General features: G+C 32.5%; 1 protein-coding gene and 1 long non-coding RNA gene across 3 annotated transcripts; one reads left to right on the plus strand and one right to left on the minus strand.

Moving 5' to 3' along the window:
* The first annotated feature begins 5948 nt into the window (after window positions 1-5948).
* Window positions 5949-10230, plus strand: LOC146934630 (LEAF RUST 10 DISEASE-RESISTANCE LOCUS RECEPTOR-LIKE PROTEIN KINASE-like 2.1). Its single transcript, XM_085706537.1, has 3 exons — window positions 5949-6765; window positions 8666-8701; window positions 8879-10230. The coding sequence occupies exons 1-3, from the start codon at window positions 5988-5990 to the stop codon at window positions 10039-10041; spliced, it is 1977 nt and encodes a 658-aa protein (XP_085562663.1). The 5' UTR covers window positions 5949-5987; the 3' UTR covers window positions 10042-10230.
* A 1070-nt stretch (window positions 10231-11300) lies between these two features.
* Window positions 11301-13770, minus strand: LOC146934631 (uncharacterized). 2 transcript variants are annotated; one of them, XR_015007834.1, is made up of 5 exons: window positions 13549-13770; window positions 12894-13015; window positions 12726-12780; window positions 12043-12633; window positions 11301-11593 (listed from the first exon to the last, which is right to left on the minus strand). It is a non-coding gene; the product is annotated as an uncharacterized LOC146934631 (long non-coding RNA). The 2 variants fall into 2 exon arrangements; XR_015007835.1 differs by lacking the exon at window positions 13549-13770 and having other exon boundaries at window positions 12813-12933.
* Window positions 13771-17523: the final 3753 nt, after the last annotated feature.

Consider the following 17523-nt stretch of genomic DNA (forward strand, 5'->3'; position numbering starts at 1 on the left):
TGATTAATGGATAAACTTCATTTTAACAGAATCCATTAAGAGTAACTGTTGTCGCAATTTGTGCTAAAACAGTTACAGAATCTCTATATAAATAGAGGACTCCACTCAGTTCAAAAAACACACCAAATCGCACAGTTGATGCTTCCCTTGCGGTTTCTCTCTTCTCCCTCCGACTTGTGCTAACGAGTTTCTTCTGCTTCTACTCCTTTCTGTCCCTTCGGAATTAAGAGTGTTCTTAATACCATAGTCCCTTTTCGGTTTAATGTCCCTTCGGAATTAAGAGTGGTCTTAAGTTCATAGTCCCTTCAATAATATAAGTCCCTTCGGAATAAAGAGTACTATTAAGATCATAGTCCCTTTCGTAATAATAATGTCCCGTCGGAATTATGAATGATCTTAACAGTATATAAATTATTTAAATATTTTTTCTATTTGAGGAGAAATGGTGGTATCACCATATTTGAGTGGTCGTAATACCATATTGAAAGTTTGGAGAACTTAAAGGTTAGAATGGTGGAAACACCATATTTGAGTGGTCTTAGCACCATATAGAATGGTAATAATATCATATTAAAGTGGTTTCAGTATTAAAGAGTGGTCTTAGTACCATATTCGAAGGTGTAAATCTCGAACGACTTTCTACAGTGCAGTAGTTAATCGAACAGTTATAGCTGGGCTTGTTTTATCCTGGAGGCGGCGTGGTTGATAGTCTACCTTGCACAATTTTGGGTAGTGCCACGAAACGTCTTAAAGAGAGCGACCTGGTCGTGACTCAATCTAGTAACAACTTCGGTAGATAATAGAATTTGGAAATCCAAATACAACAGTTTGAAAATCCAAAAACAACAATTTTAAGACGTTTCTATATGCTATGTCTACCGAAGAAGTTACATATGGAGGTTAAGTTGTCCCTAAACACATTAAGGATAAATCAAGCTATAAAAATAAATCCTTCGACTGAACACGATGAAGTGCTTGTTGCAAACAACAACACTATGAAACTCACATATCTCTTTTTTGTAAAGTGTGGAGTTAATTGCAAGTAAGCCATATCTGGACACATCCGACATGATGCAATCCCATAATTTTCCTCAGTATTTTATGACGCTGATGTTTTTTTTTTTGAGTTAAAGGAATGATAATTGAATAAGCTTACGGTTTTAATTCATACGTGCTGTTTTAGTATCACACTTCACTTGAAAAACAGTATTGGGAAAAAAAAATTATGCTCAGATGATATCGATAGATCAAGGCTCTAAGATTAAGCACAACAACATTGTTATAATATTGTTCTTTCAAAAAAACAAAAATATTGTTATAATATTGAGCACCAGCTATGAACCATAGCCACTAAAGCTTCGAACTTATAACTTTGCGATAAAGAAAATAAATGGAGTTGTGGAATTGTACTTTATGTTTAGAAAGAATCTGAATTTCAGATTTTTATTGAATAAGACTGAGTTGACTCAGACTTAAAGAAAGACTTGTGTACCATGCATTCTTGTGGGAAAAGACTGCACTTTGATGGTATGTTAAAAATTAAATTCTCCTTCTATTTCATTAGTTGTGTGATTTTAATATTTTAAACTTGACTAACTTGGACTTAATTCCAACGTTATATGATTAGACAATTTTATTTATTGCAGTCAAGATATATGAACCAAAAGTTCATATAAATCAGAATTTAGAGAATATGAATCTCTAAACATAATAAATTATGATATGTGTGAATTTGATGACACATAAAATGATATTTTTATCATATTTATTGATGACTGTCAATGTTGGAAAAAATAAAATTGATACGCTTGATATGTTCAATTTTTATAACAAAAAAAAAATTGAAATTTATATTGAATAGAGTACCCAAGTCTATGAACAAAAATTCTAATTAAGAATTTTTTGAAGAAAAGACAATCCAACTTGTCTTATCTTTGAACTTGAGATTATCTGACATAAGTTCGGATTTCGCACCCAAGAGAGTTGAACTCACTAGTAGAGCCTATGAATGTGTATTCATCTGGTATGTGATAAATAACGAAACATATAGGTTTTATGACCTAAATGTTAAAGTGATCATATAATTTAAAAGATGTCGATTTCTATGTAAATGTTTACCCCTTTAACTAAAAGAATAGTGGGGGCACTAGTGGAGGCTCTAATGGGAGCTCGACATTAGCGGGGGGCAAAATAAATTCCCTTCTAAAAATTAAGAACTAGTGGGGGCACTATATCTAATCACATTCATGTAATTAGAAATAGTTATGGAAACATCATACGAGATGTTAGAGAACCTCAAGGAGGTAAGAAAGCTAAAATTGCTAAAGAGTATGAACTTGGTTTATACATTGGAAGAAGATTCATTAAGCCTGAAAGAAGTTATATCCTCATTGGATGCTGAATTATGGCAAAAAGCTATAAACGATGAAATGAATTTTCTAAAGTCTAACAAAACATGACATTTGGTTGACTTGTCTCATAGTTGCAAAACCAATCGGTTGTATTTTGATTTTGGAAAAAGGAACTAAAACCTGATGGTACGGTTGATGAATACAAGGTTCTCCTTGTAGTCAAAGGTTTTAGACAAAGAAAAATATAGACTTCTTCGACATTCATTCACCAGTCACGAAAATCATATCCATAAGAGTAATAGTCCCTTTAGCCGCCGTTCATAACTCGATAGTACTTCAAATGGATGTGAAAGTTGCCTTTTTTTATGGTGAACTAGAAGAAGAAATCTATATGGAACAACTTGAAAGTTTTGCGGTTCATGGACAAGAAAACAAGACATGTAAGTAAGATAATTCTTTGTGAGGTCTAAAATAAATTCTTAAGGAATGACATGAAAAATTTGACATTCTAATGTTATCGAATGAGTATAAAGTGAATGAAAGTGACAAATAATATTTGCACGATCATATGTCTCTATGAAGACAACTTGCTCATATTTGGTTTAAAGATTCATGTTATGAATTATGTGAAATCATTGTTTATCAATAACATTGATAAGAAAGACCTAGACAAAGTTGAAGTAATTCTTGGTTTCAAGATTACTAGATCAGAAAAGAGAACTTTTTTGATAAATCTCACAAAGTTGAGAAGATCTTAAGAAAATGTTATTATTTGAGTGTAAACTTGCAAGCATATATTATGATTCAAGTGTAAGAACACTTGAGATGAAGTTAAACAAATAGAATATGCGAGCATCATTGGCAGTCCTTAGGTATGCCAATGAATGTATTAGACCCGACATTGTCGATGTCGTAAAACTCTTGTGCAAGTTTACTAGTAGACAAAAGAAAAGCATTGCCATGCTATAGAAAGAGTCATGAGGTGCCTTAAGAAGACTATGACTCTAGGATTACTTCACTAGGAGTAACCTATTGTACTTAAATGGTACAAGATATAAAATAGAACATCTTTCAGATGAATATTTAGCGACTAGTGTTTGCACATTGAGCATCACTAGAGGAGTTGTTTGTTAAAACAAATGATATTGACTCAGTCCACTATGGAATGAATCTGAGATGAGAACACTAGAGAAAACTAGTGGAGAAGCAAGTTGACAAGATGCTTGCTAGTTGAGATCCCTTAGTGGATAAAACCGTTGCCAAAAGTGTTAATTTATTGTGATAGTCTGCAGCTATTACAAAAATTGAGAATCGTTACCACAATGGTAAGAGGCGATTATTAAGTCACGAACACATAAAGTATTGGAGAGCTAGCTACTCTCAAAAGGAACAGTTAAAGTATATCATGTACGTACTGATAAAGAATTAATCAATCCTTTGACGAAAGGAATTACTAAAAAGAAAGTCCTAAACACATCCAATAGGATGGGACTAATGCCCAAAGGTCATAAGTGATGGTAACCCGACCTACATGACTGGAGATCCCAAGAAATAGGTTCAATGGGTAATAACAAGTCACAAGTGATAGAACATGTTATGTTAAAAGTAAGAAAGCATGATTCCTGTAGTGACAGAAGGATGAGATAATAGAAACTCTTAATGAAATCTATACTCTATTTGGAGTGGAGTACATAGCTACAGGAGTACTCTTGATAGACTCACCTATACGAATGTGGAACTAATGGCCGGTTCCTATGGGATTCGGGGCAGAATACCTAGAGCGTTCGTTAAAACCGGGATACACGTGCAAGGCCATAAACGCACGGGCTTTTAGAATACACCTTATGAAAAGGTTTGTGTGTGGGTTCTATGTCTGAGATAGAGTTCAATGCTGTAAGCAACTCTTGTTAATCAGAATTTTACTCGCTATGCAGAGGTTCAAGTTGTAGGTGACACCTTTGTTTATTAGCAACCTTATAGAAACGTTTTGACGTTATTATTGAAACCATTTTTTAAATTCAAGTGGGGGATTGTTGGAACATTAGTGTGATGTTGGAAAATAAATTGGAAGATTAAACACGAAGTAATCATACTTTGATCTAATGTTGTGTGAATTGAAAAAATAGAGTGTGGGGGTCCCACATAAAATAGAACACACACATTAGTAGTGTTTAAATTGCGGTATTTAATTTTAAATACTTAATAATAATAAAAATAATAGTAATTATTATTTTTATTCAAGAATATCACTTCCCATAAATTTAGCTTATGGTGGTTGTGATAAGAATAAGAATTTAATTGAATTTCTTATATTTCCTTCATTCAAATCTAATAGTTTGTTTCCTCCACTTTTGTGGATTTGTTTCTTTTGATACTATCCACAAGTGTTGTTGAACTGATTAATGGATAAACTTCATTTTAACAGAATCCATTAAGAGTAACTGTTGTCGCAATTTGTGCTAAAACAATTACAGAATCTCTATATAAATAGAGGACTCCACTCAGTTCAAAAAACACACCAAATCGCACAGTTGATGCTTCCTGTGCGATTTCTCTCTTCTCCCTCCGACTTGTGCTAACGAGTTTCTTCTGCTTCTACTCCTTTCTGTCCCTTCGAAATTAAGAGTGTTCTTAATACCATAGTCCCTTTTTGGTTTAATGTCCCTTCGGAATTAAGAGTGGTCTTAAGTTCATAGTCCCTTCAATAATCTAAGTCCCTTCGGAATAAAGAGTACTATTAAGATCATAGTCCCTTTCGTAATAATAATGTCCCGTCGGAATTATGAATGATCTTAACAGTATATAAATTATTTAAATATTTTTTCTATTTGAGGAGAAATGGTGGTATCACCATATTTGAGTGGTCGTAATACCATATTGAAAGTTTGGAGAACTTAAAGGTTAGAATGGTGGAAACACCATATTTGAGTGGTCTTAGCACCATATAGAATGGTAATAATATCATATTAAAGTGGTTTCAGTATTAAAGAGTGGTCTTAGTACCATATTCGAAGGTGTAAATCTCGAACGACTTTCTACAGTGCAGTAGTTAATCGAACAGTTGTAGTTGGACTTGTTTTATCCTGGAGGCGGCGTGGTTGATAGTCTACCTTGCACAATTTTGGGTAGTGCCACGAAACGTCTTAAAGAGAGCGACCTGGTCGTGACTCAACCTAGTAACAACTTCGGTAGATAATAGAATTTGGAAATCCAAATACAACAGTTTGAAAATTCAAAAACAACAATAGTGGGCTAGTCCATACCAAACAAGTACTTGGCAGTTTCCCACCCTCTTCCCAGAGAGAGGCTAGTGGCATATATCCTTTTTCTCAATTAAAATCATTGAGTTTGCCCTGCCATCTATATAATAAGTCAACATTTTCTTCTGTTTTCCACTTATAAGTCTTTATCATTTCCAATAATCAAATATATAATATAACACTAATTGATTGCATCCAGCTTTTCATAACTAGCACACCAATTATAATAATAATATAGCTTAGACTATAGTCACAACAAATTCTCCACGCTTCATTTTGTATATTTCCACATTTGAATCTTCTCTCCTTAAATACACCTTGTATATGCTTCTTCTTCATCTTAATCACATCCAACTCCAAGCTCTACCACGCAACAATGAGAACCCTTTTCATTATATTATTCACCATTATTTTCTGCTCAACAATTTTGCCACAATCCAACTCGCAAAAAAATGACACTTTTTCTACTTGCAACCAATCATATTTCACATGTGGAACAAACACAAATGTATCATTTCCTTTTTGGGGAAAGAACCGACCAAATATTTGTGGCAAAAATGAGTTCAAACTCACTTGCATGGATAACCAAAACACTTCTATTCAAATTGGTTCACAAAAGTTCAATGTACTAAACATGAACCAAACAGCTTCTACCATGAAAATTGTTAGAACAAATCTTGTCAATGATATTTGTTCTTCAAATTTCACCAACACTTCTTTGAATGGAAGTCCCTTTACTTTTCTTCCAAACGTTCAGAATCTCACTGTTTTTTATAATTGTCCCATTGAAAGTAGTTCAATTATTGGAAAAAACATAAACAGTTTTACGTGTGAAAAGAATGGTAGTAATAAACATGTTTTCTACGTGGTGAAGAATGAAACTCAGTTACAAAACCAATTCTCAAACCTTCAGAACTGTGGGGCTAGTGTTCAAGTGCAAGTTTCTATGGATGGTACTGTTTCAGAGAGTGGAGTTGAGGTAGTGCAAGAAGGATTTGATGTGAAGTATGATGAAGGTGCAGGGTGGTCCTCAGAGTGTGAAGTGTGTAGGGAATCTGGAGGAACATGTGGTACCAATCAGAATGATTCTTCTCAGTTTTCTTGTTATTGTCCTGGTGGATCAACTCATGCTGCAAAATGTTCTGCTCACAAAAGTATGCACTCTTTCTTTTCTTCTCTATTTTTTCATATTTTTTTATAGTGTGAATGCACGAGTACTTGCTATTTATTGTGTTGCATAAACTTGTTTTATTGGTAGTACATTCATGTTTAGCTCATTCTATAATTTTACTAAGTGGGATAAACATTTGTTTCTATAAACTTAATTATTTCACCTTATCTATTAACATACATACTTGTTACACTTCATGGAAGAGTTTACACAAATTACTTATGGTCATAAATTGTTTTCAGCTTATTTTCATAAGTTCTTCATAATTGCTTACGAAAATAATTTAAGCTTATCTGAAAATAATTTGATTTGATTTGATTTAATTTTTTTTTATATAAACTCCTATATGACTTTTTTTTTTGAGGGAATATAAACGCCTATATGATAAATATTTATGTTATAAACGCTTAATTAAATTGTCTATTCATTATAAACACTTTTTTTAAAAACCAATTCAGTACACTTTTCATTCAGTATTTACTTACTACTACAAAAGTAACATCACTATATTGGGTATAATATGATATAGATCATATATGCCATCATATATCAATGTTGCGTAGTGTATACATAATTATGTTGTGTCTTTCATGTTTATAAATGTAGTTTTAAAATGATTAATTTTGTCATAAAAAAAAAATTAACGGCGTAATTTGTCTTTCTTTCATATCTAACTTTCTATAAAAATGTGTTTAAAAAAAGTATGAGAGGAAAAAAAGTAAATTAATTTAACACGTAGTAGATCTAATCTAAATTGTCCTAACAAATGCAAGCTCTTCTGGTTCGGGCAAATGCGATGTGCTTGTAAACTAATATTAACGTGTATGCATCTAATCATCATACTTGAAGCAATGTCAAAATAATTTAGAGATCTAGTTCTGTTCTTTTTTTTTTTTTTTTTGAGAGATCTAGTTCTGTTCATATTGACCTCAATGGATAGGGTTTAAGCTCAAGGAAATAAATTAATGCACCATGGGTGTCATGAGACAGGACTATATGACCTAAAGCAGTGGATATTTGTTGCAGTGAAACCAATTAAATTATGACACATCATCCACTATTTGATTTTTTTAACATCATATGTTAACTTGGATGCTTCAATGTAGACGTTCCACCTAACAACCCTTCTACTATTTATCTTCTTTAAAAGGACGTGAAGCTATGCATAATTGCGTGATATATAGGTAAACTAAACACCAATATCAGGAATAATAATTACTATAAAAAAACATTACTGATACTTTTCATTTTAAAGACAGTTTGAAAAACAAGTCATGTAAAATTGGACACTAGCACAACAAATAGTAGTAGCACACATTACTTGACTATAATTGACACCTTTTTCCATGTTGACTTATTAGTTATTATCATTATTTTCCTGCGTAATTTAGTAGCAGCCCCACATGGATAGAAATTGAACATAACATACGGTTGTTGGTTGCCATTAATGGCACCCAAGTGCTCCACATGTGGGAAATACTTTGGTGCCATTAATGACATCATACCATTAGATCTGGGTCACACATTGCTCAAGTGTGTGTATGTGATGTGTGTGTGTGGGTGCCATTAATGGCCAGGATTTAATGGCACGCTGCCATTAATGGCACTCAAGTGCTGCTCCATGTATGTATGTATATATGCAAATTGGTATAATTATCGATTCATATCCCTGATAATAAAATATGATTTATAAAGTGAAACTATTTTCCAACATTGGCACACTCACTTTATTTCTTTTTGCCTCTAGGTTCTAGATGCCAAGTCAGATATTCATTTTCCTATCACAATGTCGTACTTACATTTGTTCAATTCAATTAATCAATTAATATAATATAAAGTTGTGAACCTTATCAATCCAAGACTAATGTGGTTTTTCATTTCAGGTAGCAAAAAAAGCAAAGTGTTGAAGCTGGTTATAGGTACAAATTTCTCTCAAATATATTAGTATTCCTTATTAAATTATTAAGCACATGTGCTCTTATAGACAAATATAAGCCAATTTGCTTCTACATTTCCTACTAAGATTATAAGAGTATATATAAGATACTATTTAATGCATTCTAAAATTAATCAAATATTACATTGGACTTTGATAGGTTTCATAGGTACTGGAATGTTACTACCTCTTATTGCTGTCATAATATGCCGAAATAAAGCTAGGATATGGAAGTTTATAAAAACACAATTCAGCAAAATAACAAGGAACAATCAGCATATAGAAGACTTCCTTGAAAGTCAAGGTCCTCTGAATATAAAAAGATACAATTACTCTGATATAAAGAAAATGACTGAATCTTTCAAAGTTAAACTAGGAGAAGGTGGTTATGGTTCTGTATACAAAGGAAAATTGCTCAATGGTGGTTCTGTGGCTGTAAAACTATTGAATGAGTCAAAAGGGTGTGGAGAAGATTTCATCAATGAAGTGGCAAGCATATGCAAAACATCTCATGTTAATGTTGTCACTCTTTTAGGATTTTGTCTTGATGGAACCAAAAAAGCTCTCATCTATGAGTTTATGTCCAATGGTTCACTTGAAAAGTTCATTCAAAGTCACAACAAAGAATCCGAAAAGGCGGCAAAAACTACGACTAGTCCTTCATTGAGTTGGGAGAATTTACACCAGATTGCAATAGGGATAGCTCGAGGACTAGAGTACTTGCATAAAGGGTGCAACACTAGGATTCTTCATTTCGACATTAAGCCACATAACATTCTTTTGGACGAAACTTACCATCCGAAGATATCTGATTTTGGACTTGCTAAACTAAGCACAAGGGATGAGAGCATTATTTCAATGTCAAACGCTAGAGGGACGGTTGGATATGTAGCTCCTGAAGTTTTCAACAAAAGTTTCGGAGGCGTTTCACACAAGTCTGATGTCTATAGTTACGGAATGATGTTGCTAGAAATGGTTGGTGGACGGAAGAATGTTAACATTGTTGAAGCTAGTCGTTCAAGCGAGTTATATTTTCCGCATTTGGTGATTTATAAGAAGCTTGAACATGGAAATGATTTGGAACTTGATGATGGGGTAATGTCTAATGAGGAAAATGAGATAGCTAAGAAATTGACTATGGTTGGTTTGTGGTGCATTCAAACAATTCCTACTCATAGACCTACAATAAGTAAAGTTATTGATATGTTGGAAGGTAGCATGGATTCTTTGGAAATGCCACCAAAACCTGTAATGTTTTCTCCTCCAAGATCAATACCAGAATTTTCTACTTCATCAAAATCATTGGAAAGCTTCTCTAACTAATGGAAATGATGTAAGAATTGCTTGTGTTGTTTCAAGACTGGAGGTATAAATATTTTGCTTGAACTTTTCATATTTCTACGCAGATACATGGACCATGGTTCCATACACATCATGTATATCAATAACAGTATATGTATGTTTGTGTATGTTCACATTTTGGTTATATATGTTTTCAGTTAATCTCAGAAACTGCTTCTGCCTCTGTTCCTCTCGATGTGCCTACGGTTGATTTAATTCTGGCCTTATATCGTCTCATCTTCTTCTTGATTTTTCGCTAAGTTCATATTGATTCTACTTCCTCAAATGGCAAAGTATGAAATTAAATTAAATCTTGAGAAAAAAAGAGAGAAATTAAATTGATGCAACAAAACATACATCTGGATTAAATTGAATGTTTTTTTGAAGGCAATTTTGGTCCATATCTTAAAAATATATATTGTGTTTTTGTTATACTTTAAAGGGTTAAATATGTTTTTAGTCTCTATAAATATATCAACTTTTCGTTTTAGTCCCTCTAAATTTTTCCTTCAACTTTTAGTCCCTATAAAATTTTCAATCACTACTTTTGGTCCCTATTTTTAAGTTAACTTTTGTATTTTTTTTAATGAAGTTGTCCAGAAATGTGTAGAATATTGTAAAAAAAAAATAGAATTTTTTACCAAAGCATAAATTAAATATGAATTTTTAACCATAAAAAATATAAAAATTCATATTAAATTCATGTTTTGTTAAAAAAATCTATTTTTTTTGGGAGAGATTCTTATATTATTATGAATTTTTTTGCAAAATTTTATTCAAAAATATGAATTCTACATATGAGTTTACTTTAAAAGAGCACTACAAAAAAACGCGCTAGATTGCGGGGGTTTTAGAGCTATTTTGCGGCGGTTTTTAACCTCCACAGAATGTTTTGCGGGATTTTTCAAAACCCCCGCTTATACTAATCCCACAAATTAACTGCGGGGGTTTTTCGTGACCGCTGGTATTCAATCCCAAAACCTCCGCAATATAAATGTTTAATCTGCGGGAGTTTTTAACCTCCTTAGATACAGGGATTTATATTTTTTTTAATTTCTTTTTTGTTTGTTTTGTGGGGGTTTTTAACCTCCTTTAATAAAAAGATAATATAATTGTTTTTCGTTAAATAAATTTTTTCTTCATTTAATCTATACTTGCTTTTAATTGCAATTTATTGGTATTGTAAGATTTAAATTTATCAATATCCTCAATTCCAAAATAAATATGTAACACTAACAACGTGTCCAAAATATCCATATATAATCTAATATCAATTGTGACAATACATAACAAATTCATAATAATATCATAAAATATGTCTTCCTCTAAAAGAGATATCATAACAAAACATAGTGTCATATCTTTTGCTCAACCTTCCATTAAAATTAAAAACTTAGAAGTTCTACAATCAACCAATTGTTGTTTGAAGTTTGATATAAAACCTTTATATAATCTAAAAAACATCAGAAGTTGCTTCCACCACATGATCCTCTTCCTTCAAAGGCGAATTAGGCTCACTTGCAACATTTGTCTCCTGAAATTAAAAAAGAAAACACTTCATTAGTTAAAATATTTGACAAAGCTTCCAAAAACTTACAGAAAAAAGTAAAACAAATACCACACTAGATTGATCGTGCTCTGAACCAAACTAAGAAAAGCACCAAACTAACATAACGCTCTTTATTGGCATATAATTGTATCAGAAGTTCACAACAAGTAAAACAGGACTGGTTAATTTAAACTTGAAATGCTATTTTCATCTATCATTTTGGACGGGTACTTAACTCTCTTTCTTGAATCATCCTAAATTAAAAAGTAAAATAACTTACTTTGTCCAGCTTGATGCAAAAAAAAAAAAAAAAAACTAAAGCTACCCACATATACAATCTAATAAATCACATGATGTATTCGACCAAAAAAAAGTCACATGATGTATTATTTCGTCAAAGAAAGGAACAAAGATAGGATCATAAAAGAACTCACATTAGATGAACCAAAGAAGTTAGCCACTTCATCAGGAATCCTATATATGCTTTGACATTTTTTACTTGTTGTGTCTTCGTGGGTGATCTGGATGGGCTGGTTTTGGTGTTTTGTGCAGGTTAGAGGTCCTGCTGTTCTGCTATCTGCCATCGGTTGTATATCAGAAAAGCTGGTCTGACTGTTTTGTTCTCCTGCTGGGGCTGTTTTGGTGCTGTTAGTTTGCTTGGGTAGTTGCCTTTTGTGCTTCTGCTGCAGCTGATCGGTTTGGTGCGTGTTAGCTGCCAGGATGCAGTGGTTTCTGGTGTTTTATCAGCTTCTGCTCTTGTTGGTTGGTTTGGTTATTTGGATCCTTTTCTTAGTGTATTGGTTTGTAGGGGGTTTTTTGTTGAGTTGTTGTTTGGTGCCGAGATGCTGCTGGTTTTTTGGCTCTCGTTTGTAACTCTTTTTCCTCCTATGCGGGACAAGTACTCTTTGTGCTTTCCTTGCTTAATATATTGGCTGTTCAAAAAAAAAAAAAAAAGATATAGGCAGAGGCTGAGACTCAATTTCCATCCCAAGAGAGTCCTGGACAAAAACCTTCGCATTGGAAACCTGTAGCAATTATGTTCTTAAGTCAGTCATGTAAAAGCATAAATCAATGTCTAAAGACTTCAAAACTTAGCCAAGTAAATTTGTAGGAATACCATATCTAATGTGTGTGTGTTCTATCTCCATTAGCACGCTCAGAATGAATAATGCCTAAATATCAAGAAGAAAGGAATGAATAATGCCCAGCCAGGTAAGAATGATATATTAGAGCTCAAAATCATTTAACAGGTTACCTCATAAAGTAAATGAGTCAAACAATATACCTAATAATAAATACTCATTATTCTCTCGCAACCCTTTAAACATATTAGCAGTTTTCTCAGCCTCCAAGTAAATTGATAAGTAGTCGTCTACTCCATCCCCCCTTGGATACAGACAAATTTTCCTAAAGCAAAACCATAGCATATCAAAACACACTAAATCATGTCAAAAGAGTGCATACTTCACTGCAAAACAGAGTTTATATAGAACAATAGACATAATAAATTGGTTCAAACATAGCTTTCCAACACAGCAGCAAAAAATAATCCACAACACAATAAACAATGGTACATTGACATTCATTCCACTGTCATCAAATTCAATTACTTACATCTAGACTCCAAAAGTTATTTTTCAACCCTAAGACGACAAAATTAATTACACAAAGAATTTCAAGAGTTGAAACACTGTATCATAGTTGAATAAAGTTTGTTCATGGCTTGTGATAGCTATTGAAGAACCCTAAAATTGTCTTAAAATTGTAATATTGCAGAAAATATTGGTGAACTCTAAATATTGATTTTTCATCAAAATCAAAAGCCTCAAACCCTAGAATTATTAATTTCATTAAAACAATTCAAAGGCAAGACAATTTCATTAAACCCTAATTCCCAAATTATTGAACAAATTGATTTATGGAAAATAGAATAAAAATACCTTTATGAGGGAGACAGTGATGGAACAATGAAAGTGACGGAGGGAGAGAGTGAGAGTGATGGAGTGGTTTGACAGCAGCGAGAGTGACAGAGGAAGAGAGTGAGTGTTGGAACAGCGGTTCTGGAGAGTCACGCGGCGAGAGTGAGAAAGAGAGGCGGTGGATCTGTGAGTGAGAGAGAGTGAGAAGGTTCTGGATCTGTGAGGGAGAAAGAGATAATGTGACAAAGGGGTTTTGTTTTGTTTTTAATTTTTAATGAAATAGAAGAGAGGGAAACGAAAATATAAGTGCGCCACAAGTGAAAGTGTGGCGGGATAGGTAGAAAAAGGAAAAATTTGCTTTAATTTTGCGGGGGTTTTAAACTGCTGCAGATTGATAAGTATTTGTTAGAACAAAAATGGGAGTGCGTCACTGTTTCAACTAATTTGCGGGGGTTTTTTAAAACCTCCCCAAAATAACCTCCTCAATTCAACGCGTTTTTTGTAGTGGAGGGACCAAAAGTAAAAATGAAAAATTTTGTAAGGACTAAAAGTTAAAGGAAAATTTTAGCAGGACTAAAACGAAAAGTTGACATATTTATAGAGATCAAAAACATATTTAACCCTACTTTAAAAATCGGTCTTTTGTCTCCCTATTTAAAGTTTTTTCTTCTTAATTTTGGTCATTCATTTCAGGTCTTTTTTTCTTTTAAAACGTAATTTATTCATTTATGATGTGATAGTGGTAATAAGACATATTTTTGCCAAAAAAAGACATATTTTTATGTGTCATGAATATTTAGTGACCTAATAATCGCTTTAACGTCATAAATGAATAAACAACATTATAAAAAGAGCACCGGTATGTCTCTAGAAACGAAGCATCACGATCTTTTCAAAAATAAAGAGCAGTCAATCACAATGCACTATTTGCCAAATACACAGAGGTGAGACTGAAAAATAGAAAGTGAACTATAAATCATGTAATAAACACTAGTCAGGAAAATTTCGCTATGCTTATTTCTCACTAGAAATAGCATTTTTCTTATAAAAAATAACCCAAAAATGAGACGGGGGATCAAAATTCAACAAAAACTTAAATAAGAGAACACAAATCGATTTTTTTAAAAAAAAAAAAAAGTCAAGCTTAGTTCAGTTGGTTGGGACAATGCATAAAATATGCAAGGTCCGGGGTTCAAACCCTGGCCACTACCAAAAAACCGGGGTTCAAACCCTGGCCACTACCAAAAAACCAATTTCTATTTTCTGTTAAGGTTAAGAGAAACCAAAACTTTCTATTCTGTTAAGGTTAAGAGAAACCAAAAGAATGTTAAGGTTAAGAGAAACCAAAACTTTCTATTCTGTTAAGGTTAAGAGAAACCAAAACTAATTTTTCTAAAAATAGAATGACCAAAAAGTTTTTTTTTTAAGAAAAAAAAATTAACTATCCAACATAGTTACTGCATACATAATTTGATGACTTGGATCCTGTTAAGGTTAAGAGAAACCAAAACTAATTTTTCTAAAAATAGAATGGCCAAAAAGTTTTTTTTTTTTAAGAAAAAAAAAATTAACTATCCAACATAGTTACTGCATACATAATTTGATGACTTGGATCCAAAATGTTAGTCTCAAGTTAGGAACAACTATCTAGCTAATGAGCTCCATTAATTTTAAAATAAATGCTCTTTTATACACAACCGCTGCAAATAAAATCATTAACCACGTGCTTATAATTATGATTATATCTCAAAATCATATTGATATGCGTCCTTGTCCAAGTGCTTCTTGTAAAATTTATGTATGGATGGAAATATGTTAGGCATATTTGGGATTTGTAAGGCATAAGCTTTACCTATCAGAGCTTATTCTTTAGGCTTAAACATGGTCTTCTGAAAACTTGATATGACATGTTAACTACGTTAAAAGTCTATTTCAAATTAGTATCGTTAAATAAACAATGTGATATAAGTTTAAATAGACGGGCGAACTAATAGATCAATTAGATAAACTCTCCTTTGATATTTAACATGATTTTTTTAGAGAACTTGACTATTTATTATATCATATTTAGACTCTAGTTTATAATAAAATATTTTAATATGTGAAATTTTAATATATACTAATAAGCTTAAATTACTAAAAAGGTTAACAAATGTATTATTTAATTCAAAGTACAAAATATAATATACTTAAGTAGACTTTTTTAATGGTCAATGGTCTAACCTTTTAAGCTAAATAAACTTCTAAAAAGGCATTTGAAATAATGTCTATAATTTGTATTTATAATTTTTTTGTATGACGGTATAACATTTTTTAGGTGCTACATTATTGTTCAAGTTTGTTATTGAGTTATGTTCAACGCTTAGAAATCTCACATGTGAAACTCTCCTCGACTTTACTACTGAAATCATTGGAAAAATCTACTCTCTTACACTTTCCTCTTTAAGAGTAACGAGAAATGTGAAATTTAGCCCCGTAAGTGCAGCTGAGATGACGGCTGTAAAAACATTTAGTATATTAGGGCACGAGTTCGAACCTATAATACCTATCCTCTTTACGCTTAGACTATGTGAGTTGCATCCCTAAACCCTAAAATAAAAAAGAATTTATTTTTTAAAGACAATTGATCTTCGGATCTAGCCTAAATCATATATGGTCTTTTGTTATTTATTGAGAATGGAGCTTAAAATTGAAAGAATGCATGTGTTCCTTCAAATTGTTTATCTTTTGGTTCTCTTGATTCGAAGTATCCAGTTGAATCAAACTGTTCGAATTTACGAGCACAAATTAAGTTGATTTTAAGCTGAAAAGAATAATCAAGACGAGTAAAAGTTGAGTTTTGAGCTGATCTAGTTTTTACCAAATCGAGCCTAGTTGATCTAAGTTCAGCTCAACTTGATTCATTTTTAGCCCTACTAACATATATGGACCTCTCTCTTTTTTTCTTTTAAAGCTAACGTTAAAATGGAAAGGCATCATATTATAACTTTAACATTCAAACTATGTTGGCACCCCTAAACCACATAATATCATTTGTACATATGGTCCTCTCACTCCATCATAATTCAATGTTACGAAACCAACTTATAAGATGTGGATTACACTTATCATCTAATTTGCGATTCTTAACCAATTATGAACCGAAAAAATTGAGAGAAAGGTGAAAAGGTTATTTAAAATATCACTGTAAATATCAAAAAATAAATACATAAAAGAAAATGATTCACACATCGGAATGATATGTGCAGTTAGATAGAAATTTAGAAGATGCATGGTTCTTAGTAAAAAAAGGTGCAGGGTTCATTGACAAATTTCTCGGGGTTAAAATAGTAATAAATAAGAATTTTTAGTTCAATTTTCATATTTTGAGGTGTGCCGCTGCACGCTATGTGTGGATCCACTGGTTCCCTCTTCTCATCGTAAATTTATCGTATACAAAATGTATATGGATTAAGTGTCTGTTTGGGCACACATTTTTCTCCTTCAAACGTGCGTTTTACCAACCAAACGCCATTTTCACCTTTTTTTTTGTTATTTGGATGACAAAAAAAAAATCAAATATAGGAATCTTACGTCTAGCTTCTAAACGGCAATAGAGATGAAGATGAAATTCCCAAGCTTCTATGGCAAAGAAAAATCGTGTTTGGATTTTAATTTTTGGTGATTGATGCACTTTACCAAATTACCCATAGCTTTCTTCTTCACCTCACGCAGATCTTGCACTCCAGTCTCCAACCAACTGTGTGTTACATTTTAGCTTTGAAACTCAATCATACATATCTGAATTTCCCTGTATAAGTTAATTATTTTTATCAGGCACAAGTACTAATTGATGAAAAAAATGATAGAATGGAATGAAATTATGGAGAGATGGAGGAAGAAGAAACGGTAGCGGAGTATTGAGGGACGAGGAAGGGTGTAGAAACCATTAAAGAAGGTTGTAGAGAAGCAGAAGGGACACGCACATGGTATATAAACTTATATGAAGGTTACAAG

The sequence above is a fragment of the Medicago sativa genome, chromosome 4 (assembly GCF_051527215.1).
Source record: "Medicago sativa cultivar Bolivia chromosome 4, Bolivia_mono, whole genome shotgun sequence".
Lineage (NCBI taxonomy): Eukaryota > Viridiplantae > Streptophyta > Magnoliopsida > Fabales > Fabaceae > Medicago > Medicago sativa.